This window comes from Erythrolamprus reginae, chromosome 1 (assembly GCF_031021105.1).
Source record: "Erythrolamprus reginae isolate rEryReg1 chromosome 1, rEryReg1.hap1, whole genome shotgun sequence".
Classification (NCBI taxonomy): Eukaryota; Metazoa; Chordata; class Lepidosauria; order Squamata; family Dipsadidae; genus Erythrolamprus; species Erythrolamprus reginae.
The window spans coordinates 73,939,342-73,956,863 of NC_091950.1; the positions used below are offsets into that span (position 1 = coordinate 73,939,342).

Below are 17,522 nucleotides of genomic sequence, written 5' to 3' on the forward strand. Positions count from 1 at the left end.
GCTGGCCCGGAAGATCGTAGCGCGCATTGGCTGCAGCGGCGGCGACATTGCTGCCGGCTTGGCTTCGCTCGCCGCTGCAGCCAACGCGCGCTACGATCTTCCGGGCCAGCCAGGCTCAGCGGATCAAGCCCGGCTCCTCTCGGCCCAGCATCCCGGGCCAAGCGGCTGCCTTCCGTGACTGAGCCTGGCTGGCCCGGAAGATCGTAGCACGCGTTGGCTGCAGCGGCGAGCGAAGCCAAGCAGGCGCGCCATTCTCCGCTGACTCCTAAAGCGGGGAAGTTCGCCAGGAGTCAGCGGAGAACGGCGCAACTGTTTTAAAACGATCGGAGCTTTCCAATGAGTCCTGAAGACAAACGGCAAACTTCCGCGTTTGTCTTCGGGACTCATTGGAAAGCCGCGCGGGTGTTTTAAAACATCCCCGCCGACATGGGGGGCTTGCTAGCACCCCCCCAAACCCGGGTTGGGGGTTCGGGGGGTGCTAGCGAGCCCCCCATGTCGGCGGCGACGTTTTAAAACATCCGCGCCGCCCCCCAATCTTCGGCTCCTCGCTAGCGCTGCGGAAGTTTAAAACACCATCTGCACATGCGCAGATGGTGTTTTTACTTCCGCAGCGCTACTTCGCGAAAACCCGCTCGTTGCGGGGGGTCCTGGAACGGAACCCTCGCAACGAGTGGGGGATCACTGTACATTAAAGTATTCCATCCCAAAGACTATGCTGTGAATTAAAGACTAACATTTGAGTATATTACATTTTTATAACTTAATATTTGTATATAATTTAATAGAGTTTAATAATTTGGGCACTAAAAACACAATCAAGTCAGTTTTAAAGAAACTTGTTCAGTTCTGGAGACCTCACCTACAAAAAGATATTGACAAAATTGAACGGGTCCAAAGACGGGCTACAACAATGGTGGAAGGTATTAAGCATAAAACGTATCAGGAAAGACTTAATCTGTATAGTCTGGAAGACAGAAGGAAAAGGGGGGACATGATCAAAACATTTAAATATGTCAAAGGGTTAAATAAAGTTCAGGAGGTAAGTGTTTTTAATAGGAAAGTGAACACAAGAAAAATCTGAAGTTAGTTGGGGGAAAGATCAAAAGCAACATGAGAAAATATTATTTTACTGAAAGAGTAGTAGATCCTTGGAACAAACTTCCAGCAGACGTGGTTGGTAAATCCACTGTAACTGAATTTAAAGATACCTGGGATAAACATATATCCATCCTAAGATAAAATACAGAAAATAGTATAAGGGCAGACTAGATGGACCATGAGGTCTTTTTCTGCCGTCAGACTTCTATGTTTCTATGTTTCTATGTTTCTATGTAAACTTACAAAGGGGGCAGAGAGGGAGTGCTATATTTTTTTAAAAATATCTGCATTTTTATTTTTGAAATATCACAAAGGCTCAAAACTGACTTTGTAGCAATATTTTAAAAAATCAATTCAAAAGCAATTCATCTTATGTATTGATAACAGAGTTTATTTAATGAGAAAAAAAAAACACCCATTCTATTTTCTGGCTATTTTGCTGCTCTCATGTTTTCTTCTTTTTCATGGTATTCTTGGGTCGGAATTGGAAACAATAAAAACAAGAATTAGAATTCCAAGGCAGATGTTTTTTAGGCTATCAAGATCTTTTGTTACCTTTTAGAAAACACTGCTTGCTTTAATTTTATTGTTTCAGAACTACACTCAATTTCTCTTTCTACTATGAAATAAATATTATAGAATATTGTTGTATTTCTGTCTCATAAGATAAAGTTTCACAGGGATTTCCAGTCTCTCACCATGCCCCCTTGGGTATACATGCAATAAGAGAGAACACTTTAGTAGCTATGACACTCAATTATCAAAGCGTTTTTCAAGAAATGGGCTGAAGCCAACGTTTATTTCATTTTATTTCACTCAACATTTATATATATAATCTCAGAATATTTGTTTTTGTTTTTACATTGCTACATAATATAGAGTGAAAATGATGTGGAAAGTTCAAAGTATCTCAGGATGAGCTGAGAATGCATAGGATCTCCCCAGATGTTTTGGGGAGAAGGCATGAAGTATTGTGGCCCACCAGCAGCCTGTGCAGCTGGTAGCTGATTCCAACAGCAAAGCGGTCTGTGCAGCTGACACCCAAGTCAGAAAGTGAGGAGGCTAGAAGGACTCAGAAGCTGGAAGTGGAGATTCAGTCAGGGCCTTCAGAACCTCCAGAAGCTCCTATCAGTGACGAGGAAGAAGAGAAGGAACCTATAGGCATGCAGAGCTGCCAAAAGGCAGGAATGGTTCCTCAGGGGGAGGTCTCCTTGGGAGTAAGGCTTGGAGTTAATTGGCCACTCCCCCAGCCTATTTAAGAGATGATGACAAAGGAAGCAATTTTGTAGGAAACAACGTTCATTCATATTACTTCGTGTCTTGACTCTGATTGGCTCTTGTTCTCTCTCTTGGCATTTTTCCTGTAAATTGCTTCTGGGCATTTTAGTAAAAGAGAAACATTAGGACAGGGGACAGAAGGCACTCTGGTGCAATTATGCACGCCCCTTACTGACCTCTTAGAAATCAGGACAGATCAACAGTGGATAATCTAAGGGTAAAGTTTTGGGGTTGGGTGATGATACGACAGAGTCTGGTAGTGAGTTCCATGCATCAACTACTCAATAACTAAAGTTGTATTTCCTGCAGTCGAGTTTAGAGCGGTTTACTTTAAGTTTGTATCTGTTGTTACTTGTGTGTTATCGTGGTTGAAGTTGAAGTAGTCATTGAAGGAAGAACATTGTAGCAGATGATTTCATGGGCTATACTTAGGTCGTGTTTAAGACAACGTAGTTCTAAGCTTTCTAAATCTAGGATTGTAAGTCTAGTTGCATAGAGTATTCTGTTACGAGTGGAGGAGTGGAGGGCTCTTCTAGTAAAGTATCTCTGGACATTTTGCCAACCACCATAAGATTACTGATATCTACAAGATGGTTTACTCGCATTATTATTGTGCTGGACGTTAATGAAGTTGAATTAACAGCTGATGTTCAGAAAAGACTGCTTTAAACTGTATTTGTGTGTGACTACTACTAAGAAAGCTAATTAATAGTCCTTAATTAGTAAACTATGGTTTGTAAGGACTTGGGTGTGCTTTATTCTTTGTGATTCATAGCTGGGGCAGAACATAAAGTAGGCACTCCTCCTTATTTTTCTGATATTGAGAAAGGGTGGTTATTATAGAACCATGATGGTGAACCTATGGCACGTGTGCCACAGGTGGCACACAGTGTCCTCTCTGTGGGCACGTGAGCCATTGCCCCAGTTCTGTTCTGTCATGCATGCGTTTGTGCCTCCTGCAAGTCAGCTGGTTGTTGGGTCTCTGCTGTGTATGCGCAAGGGGTGGGGGTCATGTGCACATGCATGGGTGCCTGCAAGGGGGCACACGCACATTGCATTTTGGGGGTTCAGGACACACACACATGCTTTGGGCACTCAGTCTGGAAAAAGTTAACCGTCAGTGTTATAAAGGCTTGGAACACACTGAGTTTAGAATTAAACATTTTCCATACACACACAAAAGTCTTACTTGTCAATTCTACCAAAGCATAAAGCATTTTGAAGTCAGCTGGAGATAAAATTCACGATGTCTAAATAGATTTTTTTCCCTTTCAAGCACTGTTTTACCTGCTTTTCCCTTTGCGCCCACCCTATGTTTTATGTATTCTGCTGGGAGTAGAGCTAAAAGATTTCACAGATAAAAAGGTTGTTATATTGTGCTAAAAACAGAAAGAAAGAAAGAAAGGAAGGAAGAAAGAAAAAAGAAAGAAAGAAAGAGAGAGAGAAAGACAGAGAAATAAAGAAAGAATTCTAAACAGATGGATTATGAAAGCAATTAAAATAGTTTTAATGGCATCAAAACATGTAGAATCTAAGTGTTGTCTCTATTTAAGGATATTGTTGTTCACATGAAATTTCTTTTCTGGCTTATTATATAATATTTCTTCCCTTATAATGGTTACAGCAAAAATTCAACTACTGTTAATTAAAAATTAAAAACAACACTATACAGTAAAGTGCCAGTTTATTTTATAAATACAAAATAATAATACTCAAAAACCATGAAAGTGCGAGATGCTTTTGTAAAATAATGTAGTGGTTTACTAGTCATCAATCACTGAAATAAATACTTTTCATCTCCAGAAGTATGGTATTATTCCAGAGATATGACTGTGTATATTTTTGTAAGAGAAAACAAGTATTTAATAAAAACACATATGCACAGTAAAGTTTTCTATGTATGTTTTTTCATTTAAAAATTATGAATATATAGTCTAGTGTGGTGTAACACAAAATCAATTTAAACTAGTTTTCTCTGAACAAGTGAGGGAAAAAAGTGCACTGAATGCCAATTCATACAAACTTTAGTTCTTATTATTCATTAAGCCATGAATAACTACAACAATCCTAATGGAATAATAATGCATTAATAATTATTTAGTGATTAGAATCAAGCTAACTATTTAGAATGTGGACAGTTCTAAATAAAGTTTAAAAAAAATAACTATCTCAAAAAGCTATTCTATATCACAAGTTGTAGAGATTGCTACCAATACAGATGATTTTTTTAAAGTATTCAATAAATTGAGAGATGATATTACTAAGGATAGCTACTAGTCATGCAAACTATGTATTACATCTTGTATGATAGCCAACTAAGGAGAAACAAAGGCAGAAAGTAAATACCATATCCTTTACATGGGATCCCCATAAATTAACTAGTATTATTGAATTTATAAGACGTACGTATGATGTGTTATACAATGCCAGACAGAGGTGGATTTCAGCAAGTTGTGTCAAATGTAGAATAAGAACACGGACACCAAAGAGCTGGGATTAATGGGTCACTTTCTTAAAGTTAAATCAACTTTAACTGATTATCAACCAATAACCAGGACCTGCAGAGGCCATAAGAAAAGCAGGGTGGAAATTCCTAACAGTAATCTTCCTGGGCAAGTATGAACATAGCTCCTTGCTGAGCAAAGTGAAGGTACCACACCTTCACCTTGTTCCAGGCCATGCCCATAAAGCGTGGGGGGGGCTCATCGTCCAATCCCCATCTAGGTATTGGATTAGGTGAGGCCAAGGGCACCCCCTCTCCAATTGTCCAGGTTGGGCAGACCCTGAGTTCCTGGCGAGGGGCAGTCCATCATTTCCCAAAAGATGCCCTAAAGGAGAACATGCAGTAGCTACTGCTGCCCCTTTCCGCCCCTTACCTGCCAACCTTACTAACCAAAGAGATAAGCCAATTATACTAAATTAAACTAAATTGTGCCACACACCCTAACCAGTACATCCTCACACCCCAGTGTGGAATAGGTGAAAAAACTGATGCAACTAAAATGTTGAGACCACGAAAAGTTCCTATTCTGCCCCCGAGGGCGACCCCTGCGGGACACATTGCAAGATAGCTTCTTCTGGCAGCTGGAGACAGGAGGAAGGCCCGGGGCGCAACCATATTTGTACGGCTTGCTTGGCCCGCCCCTGGCTCCCACAATGCTGTGTGCTGCTGGAGCAGGGCCAGAAATGGCGCTCTCACTAAATAATGCGAGATTGCCATCACCAAACCAGCGTTTGTGCTGGGGCCGCATTCCCCTGACCCCCACGCAACTTTTGGAAGGCCAATGAATTGGCCAACCATGCAATTCTGAACAGTTCTAGAGAATCAGTCAAAAGCAGCTATAAGCAAACAATTAGGAGCCAGACAGAAGTGGGTTTCAGCAGGTTTTGATCAGTTCTGTAGAAACGGTAGCAAAAATTTTGAGTAATTCAGAAAACTGGTAGCAGAAATTTTGAGTAGTTCAGAAAACTGGTAAGTACCACCTCTGATTTGTCCCACCCCCATCTATTCTCTGTCTCCCGAGCCCCAGCTGATCTGGAGGGAAGGGGGATTTTACAGTAACTTCTCCCTGGAGAGAGAGCCACAGCCACCAAGCCATGCCCACAGAACCAGTAGTAAAACAAATTTGAATCCCGCCACTGGAATCAGGGTAGAGGGGAAAATAAGATATTTTATCACCATGGGTATTACTGAAATCTGCTCTAGTAGCTGCCTTTCAATACTCAACTTCTTTTCTCCACCATTCCTTCATGGCAACTTATACATTGACTCCTTGGGATGCAGCTAACCTCTGTTTGAGAGAACTGTATACACCGCTGGCAAAGAAACATGAAATATGCTATTTATGCCATTATAATGTGCAGTGCATGGAAAAATCAGAGAACTAACATTGGCAATTACAGTCCAGGCTGCATCCTGATCTTTGTTCAACAGATCAGTGTTTTAGTGATCGTTGTAGTGGTATATGAAAATTGCATCATTAACAGGTATCAGATGCTGGTCAATGTTGTTTGAGCCAGAAGCTAAGTAAGCCTGATTAGAATGTGGAGGGAAGACTTTCAGGGAGAACCAGGGCTTTAATGCCCTTGGAAAAAGGCAATGGCAAACCATGTCTGTGATGCTGCCAGAAAACCTGCACAGATATATGAAAGTGAGTCCAAAAAACACCCAGGCCAATGTAGCAAAAGTAAAGAAACAAGAGAAGGACAATCTCCTCGTTGTTATTTCTATTGGAGCCTACTGGGTCCTATCTCTATATCTCACTTGTGCAAGGTATTAATTCTCAGCAAGTGATCCAGGAATAGAGTACAGGCTCAAGTTAACACTGTCAGCATTAGCAGATGTTGCACCTCTTCCAACTCCAACAACAAATTCTCAGATCCGTCAGTTGCTAAGTATTGTAGGAGGGTACTCAAAAGAGATTCTAGTTGGCTCTGTTCCTGGGAGCTAAGGACATCCATTTAGCAATTCTTAAGAGCAATCAAACATTTTGATGAACACAAATTTCTCAACCAGCAGCCCTTTTCTTCCTCTTTAACTTCCTTTTCTTCTTCCTTTTAAATTTACTTCCTTTTCTTCTTCCTTTTAAATTTACTTCCTTTTCTCCTTCCTGCCCCTTCCTGCATTGTTCTTTTATGTTCCCTATCAATTTAAAAACAAACAAAAGCATAGAGATTGGGTCAAAATTTTATGAATGAACATATGGGAAAACAGGGTATTTTTGCACCCTATGTTTTTGAAATGGATGTTTTTAATACTTGACAATTTTTTATTTTGCAAGGAATCTTATTGAAGGCTGCATTGTTTTTTCCCCTTAAATTCAACTGTCCTCTAGCATTTCATTCGAATGAATACTTGTCTACAGTAAGCTGAGAAGAACTTTTAAAAAATTATCAACCATTCTACTTTGAAAAAAATTCTACGCAGCTCAATATGGAGGGAACATAACAGCTTAGGGAATTTTCCAGTTTATTTTAAACTTTGAGTGATAACATAATACCAGATAAAATAAGATCTTAAATGAAGTCTTAGGACTCTGTTTTTGTATTTTGGCCTCTCTTGAGAGTATAGTAATTGATTTTAAGCCACCACTCTTTTAGTATGCAAACCATTATTATGAGGAATTATATGTCTTGTTTTTTAGTTCCTGAATTTACAATGCAATGCTAAATATGTCTACTTCAAAATTAACCTCACAAGAGTTCAAAGGGACTTACTTCCAAGTAAATGAGCAAAGAATTATAGCTTACTTAGAAATCATTGCTGCAATTACAGTACTGCTGACCATAGTAGATTTATCATAATAGGAACCTTTGGAGATTGGCAGTCTAGAGTTGAAAAGCTTTTTAAATGCTAGAGAAAAGCAACATATTTCCTCATGTGGATGATATTTCTCTTTTATTGATCAAAAGTCCTAAACTAATTCATCCATATTTTTTCAGCATCATAATACTAAAGTATCCCAGAAAAAGCAATGTAGCTTGAAACATCAACATACATTAGAGTCCCAGCCATAGGTTAGCATTTCTAACTACAATTCAACCTTTCTTTTCTTTCAATGTTTTTTACCATTTCACCATTCTTTGCTGAGATTTACCAATCAACTTTAGCTTTTGTAGTTGAGGATCAATAGTTTGAACATATGTGTATTGCGCAGAAGATGAATTAAGTAAGTACCTTGGATAGCTCCACCTCTGTACATGGGTCAAATTAAAAATTAGTATGGCTATATTTTGAGAAATTAGTATGGCTATATTTTCTTAAAATTTGTTGTAAGTTGCAAAGTCATGTTGTAAGTTGCAAAGTCATGTCCGACCCATCACAATCCTATGGACAACCTTCCTCCAGGCCTTCTGTCGTCTACCATTCTCCTGAGTCCATTTAAGTTCACACCAACTGCTTCAGTGACTCCATCCAGCCACTTCATTATTTGTTGTACCCTTCTTTTGCCCTCAGTCTTTCCCAGCATTAGTCTCTTCTCCAGTGAGTCTTTCTTTTCCTTCTTATTAGGTGGCCAAAGTATCTGAGTTTCATCTTCAGCATCTGGCCTTCTAAAGAGCAATCAGACCTTGATCTCCTGATCTCCTCTAGGACTGACCTGTTTGATTGTCTTGCAGGTCCAAGGCACACAGGAGTCTTCTCCAGCACCATAGTTCAAAGGCTTCAATTCTTTGGCACTCAGACTTTCTTATGGTCCAACTTTCTCAGCCATACATTGCAACTGGGAAAACCATAACCTTGACTATACACACTTTTGTTGGCAGGATGATGCCTCTGCTTTGTAGTATGTTGTCTAGATCTGCCATAGATTTGTCAAAAAAAGAAATTTTGCTTTCTTGCATTTTCTTTTCTTTGGGATGCTTTTAGTTTCTACCTCTTGTACAATGTTGCAAACCTCCATCCATAGTTCTTCAGGTAATCTGTCTATCAGATCTGATTCCTTAAATCTATTTGACACCCTTACTGTATATTCATTAGGGATATGACTTAGTTCCTACCTAAGTGGCCTAGTGTTTTCCCCTACTTTCTTCAGTTTAAGACTAAATTTGGCAATGAAAAGCTCATGAACTGAGCCACAACCAGCTCCTGCTCTTCTTTTACTTCTCCATCTCTGGGTATGAGCATATAGTCAATCTGATTTCTATGTTGACTGTCTCATGTTGTCCCTGTGTAGAGTCATATCTTGGTTGTTGTAAAAGAGTGTTTGCTATGACTATCATATTCTCTTGACAAAATTCTACCAATCTGTGCCCTGCTTCATTTTGTACTCCAAGGCCAGAGTTGCTGGTTATTCCGGTTATCATTTGGCTTCCTACTTTAGCATTCCATTCCAATTAACACATTGCCTAAGTGTTGTCAATGCTTTGCAATATTCATATTATGTTCTTTTTCTTTAGAAAAAAATTCTTCCCAGTAAATCCACCATTACCTTTAGTAACAATAAATGACACCATAAATTATGAACTAAAGCTCAAACAAAAACAAAGCCCATTCAAATAAATATCTCTGTAAGAAATATAAAGTGTTCAAAAGAAGAAGAAAGCTTGTGCTTATTAAATGATGTCCCTACTGTTCCTTCTGCTCAAAATTCTCTATATGGCTTGCAGGGGATTTCAAGCAGTTCGTCTTCCCTAGTAGTAAGGCCACAGATTGAACCTGGGACTTTTTCATACAAAGCTCACTGTATTCTTTACCACTGAGTTATTTCTTGAGTACCTTGGCCTCTGCAGAATTATTGAAAATCCAGGGTTTTCTTTCCAGGCAGATAAAGAAAGAAACAATAGGATAGTGTGTATGTTGCCTGGGTGAGGGTGAGTGCAAAACAATAAACAATGCTGAGGAGAAACTCAGGAGGAGAATTTTCCGTCTATCAAACAGATACACATACACACACAGAGAGAGAGAGAGAGAGAGACACACACACACACAGAGAGAGAGAGAGAGAGAGAGAGAGAGAGAGAGAGAATATTTTTCTACAAGAAAAATGCAACTTACTTAATGGGTTCAATGAAACAAGGTTTTTGTATATGCTCTTTGTTCTTAAGTAATTTATAAAATGTATTATTCAATTTTTTAAAAGTGAAAATCATTTCCAAAGCATCAATACTGATAATTTATTTCAGAAATCATATTTTTGATATCAATTTTCTAAGTAAATAATCCATTCCACCCATTTCCTTAAAAAAAAAAAATTAAAGGTCATATGGTATAAGTGAAAGAGTTAATTCCAATTTGGGGGGGAGAGGTTTTCTGAAAACTACGTATCCCAAATTCTGCATCCAGTTGTGAAATAGAAAAATATTTGCAATATAATAAAAGGCACAACCAAAAATGCAAAATTTGAATCCCTGAAAGCAAATGCTTATATTTCTATGAATGCCTTATTTATTTATTTATTTATTTATTTATTTATTTATTTATTTATTTATTTATTTATTTATTTATTTATTTATTTATTTATTTATTTATTTATTTATTATTATTTATTATACTTATAAAAAGACCCTATGGCAAAATGGAAAACATTCCTTTAAAAACTCCTAAGGGAAAATTTTTCTAGAGACTTTGAAATCCTTACTATTTCTGGTTGCTTTAGAGATTTGTAACATCAGCTCTCCATGGCTGTCTCTGAGCAAGGTGAAAAAAGAAAAGAAAAGAAAAGAAAAATATCCCCTAGATGTATTTCTTAGATTTTCTATTATGCTTCACAGGCTTCTTATGGGCTCAATAGTATTGTGGAAACCAAGAGGGATTTTTCTTATTATCTTTCTTATTTTGATTTTTGTTTTCTCATTCCACCAAAATGCAGGGAGGGAACACACTTTCAGGAGCTGGGGTGGCCATTAGCAATTTAAACTTATATAGTGCTGACAGAATGGAAAGAGAATTAATTAATATACATTAAAGTAATGGAATTACCTATGGAAATCCATTTCACTGCTCGGAGTTTCTCAGATAAACAGCATACTAGAATCTTACAGCCAAAGGACTGGCTGTTTAATAAAAATCAACACATATCGTGAATTCAGAAAATGTCTCCTGTGGAGAGAAGTGCTCTTTCTATCAGCAGGAGGCTTTTGATGCACAGGAGATTTTCCTCTAGCTGAAAGAGGGAGGTGGTGATCTTTATCAATTCCTACTTCCCCCGCAGTTCCCTATCTCCCACCCAAGATCTCTTCCAAAGAACCGGGGGAATCTTCTAGAGCAACAGATGAATTGTAAAGCAAGGCAGAATCAGCAAAAAAGAATGCCTTTTGTTTTCTCCCCATGTGCTCATGCTGAACAGAACTTGAAACATGCGCTCAGTGGCAGATTAAAACTATGGATTTGGACCATAACATTTAACTTCCTTCCCTGTTAAATAACCAGTCACAAAGCTACAATGGCAGCAGAAGCCAAACCCACATGTTGTTGTTATTGGTGGTATTTCTGTTGTTATTATTATTATTAATTTGTCAAAACATGTACAAAATAGCAAGTATTGGTATAAACATGAACATAAGCAAAGTAGGTACAGGTAACTAGGACAATAGAACAGTAAGACAAGCACTATGGTGGACTTATACATGCCCCTTACAGACCTCTTAGGAATGGGGTCAGGTTGATCATAGACAATCTTAATGTTTTTGAGATTTGGGGAAGAAACCACAGAGTCAGGTAGTGCATTCCAGGCATATATCACCCTGTTGCTGAAGTTGTATTTTCTGCAATCGAGTTTGGAATGATTTACATTGAGTTTGAATCTGTTGTGCGCTCGAGTATTGTTGTGGTTGAAGCTGAAGTATTCATTGACAGATAAGGCATTGTGATAGATGATTTTATGAACTACATTTAGATCAGATCAAAGGCGACATAGCTCTAAACCATCTAAGCCCAAATAGAATAAGTTACTCTACTGCAAGCAGAGGAGTGGAGAACTCTTCTTGTAAAATATTTCTGGACTCTCTCGATAATGTCTGAAATGCAGTGCACGTTCCATACAGGGAAGCTGTATTTGAGGATTGGTCAAGCAAATGTTTTGTATACTTTGGTTAGCAATGTAATATTGCTAGAGAACAAGATGTGCAAGATTACATTTACAACTCTTGGTGCCTTTTTGGCAATGTTGTTACAGTGGGCTCTGGCACTTAGTTCATTAGATATAAGTACTCCGAGGTCCTTGACAGAGTGAGGGTTATCTACAAAGTCGTGTCCTCCAAGCTTATATTTTGTGCTCTGATTCTTTTTGTCAATGTGTAAGACAGAACATTTGTTGGTTAAGATTTGAAGTTGCCAGTTGTTTCCTAACATGTTGAATTTACATTTTAGCCATTCAATTTTTTGATTCATTCATAATTTGAGCTGTCACTTTGTATATTTTTTTGAAAAAAAATATGAATTAGGAAAGAAACAATCTTGGACACCTAAGTAGTTAATATTAATTGGCAATTTGACAAGTAGAATGCATTTCTGTTGATTTAGCTATACCCTTCCCTATTATTTTTAGTTAATGATTTTAAATATTTAAAAGACTGTCCTCACAATCTGACACTCTGGTGGCAAGAAAGGCAGAATATAAAAACAATAAAAACAATACAAAACCCAAATACAATTCAGTATATACAAATATGAAATTGTCAATTGTATTAGGATAAAAATATGAACAGCTTCCAATAATTTTAAAATATTTTAAAAATATTTTTCATTTCCCCCCTGGTCTTTTCCATTAAGGAGCTGGTGTGTCCCAGCTCTGTTTATTTTTTTCAGTATCATATTCTCAACAGGGGGAAAAATATCTACCTTAGGCTCCTGAGAAGCAGGAACCTGCCACCAAAAGAATACATAGAAATCAGAATCTAAGGGGGGTAACGGGGTGGGATCAATTGACACCTGTCCATCTGACAAAATTACATTGTTGGAAGAATGGAATTCCTCTCTCCTCTCCTTTGTGTTATCAAAAAACACTCTAACATTTGGAGGAATCAATGAAATATTAAACAGACAAGATGTTGGTTTATACACTGATCAAAAAAATAAAGTGTCAAAAAACACTTAAACAACACAATATAGCTCCAAGTAAATCAAACTTCTGTAAAATCAAACTGTTGACTTAGGAAGCAACACTGATTGACAATCAATTTCACATGCTGTTGTGCACATTCAACTTTGTATTCAATGAGAATATTTCATTCATTCAGATCTAGGATGTGTTATTTGAATGTTCCCTTTATTATTATTATTTTTGAGCAGTATATAATATTAACTATCAATACAACCCAATTTTGATGGCACTGTCTAATTATGAAGCTCATCAACTGATATGTAGCATCCCCTCCCTTAGCACTTTCTGCACACAACACTTTATTGCTGTATTTAGCTATTGGGTAGTGCCTGTGACATCTTAGTGATGTATGGTATAAATTACACCACAACTCTGTTGAAGAAAATAAAAATAAAAAATAAATAAAAATAGTGGAAGGCTAACTAATTGCTACATCAACACTGTCAACATTTTGACAACATTTTTAATGTTTTAATAACATAGTATATCACATTTCCTTTTTTTGGGGGGTGAATAAAATGTTCTTTTGCCATCACAATATAATTCATCTTGCAGCAGGTTTTCTGTTTCTTCAACATATTTCTAGCATAAGAGTAAGGTTGAGGTGGCTTTCATTGTCCCCGAAGAAGTCCTCAAAAATAGATTTAGATATCAATATATTATTGATATGTATTCAACACATGCACCATTGTGGAAGGCTTAAATTCCAAGCAAAAAAGATTTGTGGCAAAGCATATGACCTTCTCCCCACTGCAATGGCCATCCCCTAATTAGGCAATGCATCTGATAGTCATTAACAGGAATGAGATAATGAATCACTTTCTCTCTTCTTTGTTAATTTGCTGTAACCAAGCGGCTAATGGATGTCAGAGCTGAGTGATTGCACTGATTATGGTGATTTATAGTTGCAACAAAACAATTTAAAACCATTCTGATTATTCATGTTAAAGATACTGTATGTTTTGTTTACTAAATATTTTACATCCCTTTCCCTGCCCCTTCTAGATTTCCACCCGGAGAAGTTTGTCTAAAAGATGGTAAAAAGTTTCTGTCTTTTAGAATGGATATTGTTTCAGAAAGACACATTTTATTTTGTTTGTAAAATTTTTACCCAGTAGAAATGAAAAGCCTTAGGGTGGAAAGAAAACTTCAGTGATGCCTAGTTCAAAAGGAGGCTGGAATAAGAGGAAATAAGACAAACTTCAAGCCACTTACCTTGGGGCTCTCAGTCCCTTCCTCATCCGTTGCAGACACATCAGTAGCCAGTATCTCTGCTTTGATGATACGCAGAGCCCTAAGAATCCAGCTGTGTTGTCTTTTGATTTGTTTCTGTAGCTCCTTCCACTGACTTGCAATCATCTGCAGCATGTCCTTCAGTCCTTCTCCAAAAAAAAAAACCCGGAAAGAAAGAAAGAAATTAAGTCATACATTCAACGTTATCATTTGAAGAACCTCATTTGTTAAAGGCAAGGTTTCTTAGGGGAAATAAAAAAATCCTTTTGTCTTAAATATTCTGGCATTCTTTACAGAGACCCGAAATCAGGAATTCTAACAAATTGGCACGGCAAACAATGAGATAGGATCAAGACATGACATAGTAACAGCAGTGACTAAAGTCGGCAAAGGAAAATAATATTTAATCTCAGATTCATATGGAACAGTAGGGGAAAAAATCATATTGTCTGCTGTTTACAGATATTAAATAGCAGATATTTGTTGTCGCTCATCTTTAAGGACAAATAATTACTTATATGGTCTGTTTATGACACTGTGATTTAAGTTTTACAAACTTATGCAGGTCCACTGGACGTGGACGATGGTGCTATTTAGGTACCAGATAGCCAGGTTAATAAGTTACAAAATATAAATGAAACACAGAAAAATCTCCCAAATCCTTCGTTTTATTGAGATGGAAAAACAAAAGAAAAATTCACCCAAAATAATGTTAGCAATTTTTAGCAATACAGTGTGTTTTGATTAAATCCAGACCATGAAAACCTATGACAAGAAATTCCTGACTTATCCAGCCTTATATTAAAAATTGCATGCACAGTATTATCATTTCCAATATTTCTTAAAACATACTGTAAAATTGTAGTAAGAATTAGTTTAAATAGCAAAGGAGCTTCATCAGTGCAATTATTCATGCTAGCTATGTAAAAATATGTGTATGTATAGTATAAAATTCTAATTTATCATCTTAATGACATTTCGGTAGCACTTACATCAAAGAACATGTCAACATGAAGTTTTCAGTGATGTAATTTCAATTGAAAGTCAGCTCAACAGCAAGACCAAAATAAAATGAACAGACTATTTGCTAGCAGTATTTCATTTTATAAGTATCACAGCATTGTATGCAGCATATGAAACATTTATAAATCTGGAAGGTCAAAGTGATAATGTAAATATTAATAATACATAAGGAAGCGAATATATGCAGTAATTTACAGCAATGCTTCTTTATTCTTTAATAGTCTGGAGACATAAAGTCTTGCAATATTTCAGAAGAATCTACCTGATTTGTGAGATACTATAAGATCGAGAAGTTGACATCCTTCTTCTGTAACAGCTTCCTTTAATGCACAGTGGCTGTCTACATTCAGTTTAAAACTCTGCAAAAAGAAAGGGAGATATTTTCATATTTAAGTATCAAATGGTATGGATACATTTTTAATATAAAGCAGGTGGGCTGAAATATTTGCTACTGTTATCAAGAAGCACCATGCTATATATCCAATAGCCAAATTAATTTTCAATACTAAAAGCTATTGATATTTTGGAATTGAATTGAAAATGTTTCCATTAAGTTACTGAAGTGCATCTGGTTGAAACAGCTGACAAATCTAGAAATTCATTAGCTTTTATGAAAAACCAGAGCCCTAGGCTACTTCTGGAATAATAGTATCCTATAAAATACACTGTTGCAGCTATCTTTTTCAGATGTATTTCAAATACTGGTGAAAGAATAATTTAAATAAATGCATGCAGTACCGTATACATTGAAATTTATTAATATAAATGTATTAATATATAAATGAAATAAATCAATGTAATTAATCTGCTGCAACTTCTTTTTCTTCATACTATAATTGTTGATTTGTGTTAAGATCTTCACTGTGTTTACTTATAAAGTAACTAAGATTGCTCTTTTGCAAAAGCAGACTGCAACTATTGGATTTATTCTGGGAAGTACTAAATTACTGGTACATTTTTATAATCACTCATATAATCACAGAATGAACTGCAAAAATTCTGTGCAAATATGTACTTACAAAGTCTAAATTTAATCTCTGCAGGTAAGACCTTTTACTTTTATTTGATTTTGATTTTTTTAAATTACAAACATAATACAATTTACTTGTTTTTATAAATTTATAGTACTCAGACAAAGGGAGAATGTAGACCCCTATTTCTTCATCTACTTAGCTTTCCTTACAATCTGTTAAAATGTTAAGCCTAACAACACTGCTCTCTGAAGCCACTTATGATTACAAATGTACTTCAAGCAATTTCATTTTATTTCTGATTACTCTGCCCATATCTTCAGGAACACCCCCTTTCTTGTGCTATAAACTGAGAAATCTAAAGCGTTCAGGATTCATTTCTTGATTCTAAGGAACAAATCTAAATATGCTATTAAAACTTGGACAGAAAAAGAGTAGAAGTCGGTCCTAGATCTCTGATTTCAATTACCACCAATCAATAATTAACTGCATCTTTAAAGGGGCTATGGTATCATTCTGTATCCTTGTTGAGAAACCTTTCCAAAAGATGATTTCCAATCGGTAACCAATATGCTGTAATTAATGTATATAGTAATGAATTTTGTGAATAGTCAAATAAGTTGAAAAGAAAAATATGTCAATACATACAAGAGCCATATGTCAACAGCTGCAAATTTTCTAGGAAATTAGATGGAACAGAATGGTACATGACTATATTTGTCAGTTACAAATGGTTCCACTGAATCTCACCTTCTGAATTCATCCATGGCATTTGAGATAGTAAAGTCTACCTTTAAAATATATAATGTAGGGGAAAGGTCCTGGAGTTGTATCTTTATAATGTGCCATTATGAAATGTATAATTTTAATTGTAATTTACAGTCCCTTTAACCTGAATTGCCCTATAATTGCCCTTTCTCACAGCTCTCTATATTCCATGATTTAGTTCTTTATATTCCAGATCAGTTCTTTTATTGTTTCCCCTACCACCTCCTGTTTGTATATGAGGAAGCCAAAACTAATGGTTTAGTGCTTGATACTGGTAAATCAGACAATTAAGGATATTTCCTATGATGGTCTACTTCCTGTCAAATCTATTTTTTGCACATTTCCAATAGTGTCTTAATTGCTTTTAATTATTATCCACTTATCAATTTATGCCACCCAATTACTCTGTACAACTCACAGTATAAAAAAAAGTAAAATAAAATAAAATAATAAAACAACATTAAAGTAAGCAATAAACAGGAATTAAGAAAACAGTAGCTTGGGCAACTCACATCCAAACATAAACAACACTTGTCAAAACTCTTGAGCAAGAGAATTCCATATACCCTACAACAAAGCCTTGGAGAAGCCACTATGGCCCTCCATGATG

The 17,522-nt window shown here is 36.6% G+C and overlaps 1 protein-coding gene across 1 annotated transcript in view; it reads right to left on the minus strand.

Annotated features, from left to right (window-relative positions):
• AKAP6 (A-kinase anchoring protein 6) overlaps nucleotides 1–17,522 on the minus strand; it is a 271,172-nt gene that overhangs the window by 191,008 nt on the left and 62,642 nt on the right. The window contains exons 5-6 of the mRNA XM_070734077.1: nucleotides 15,436–15,532; nucleotides 14,133–14,299 (exon numbers count right to left, since the gene is read on the minus strand). Of these exons, the coding sequence (XP_070590178.1) occupies nucleotides 14,133–14,299; nucleotides 15,436–15,532 (264 nt within the window). The remainder of the gene's footprint in view (nucleotides 1–14,132; nucleotides 14,300–15,435; nucleotides 15,533–17,522) is intronic.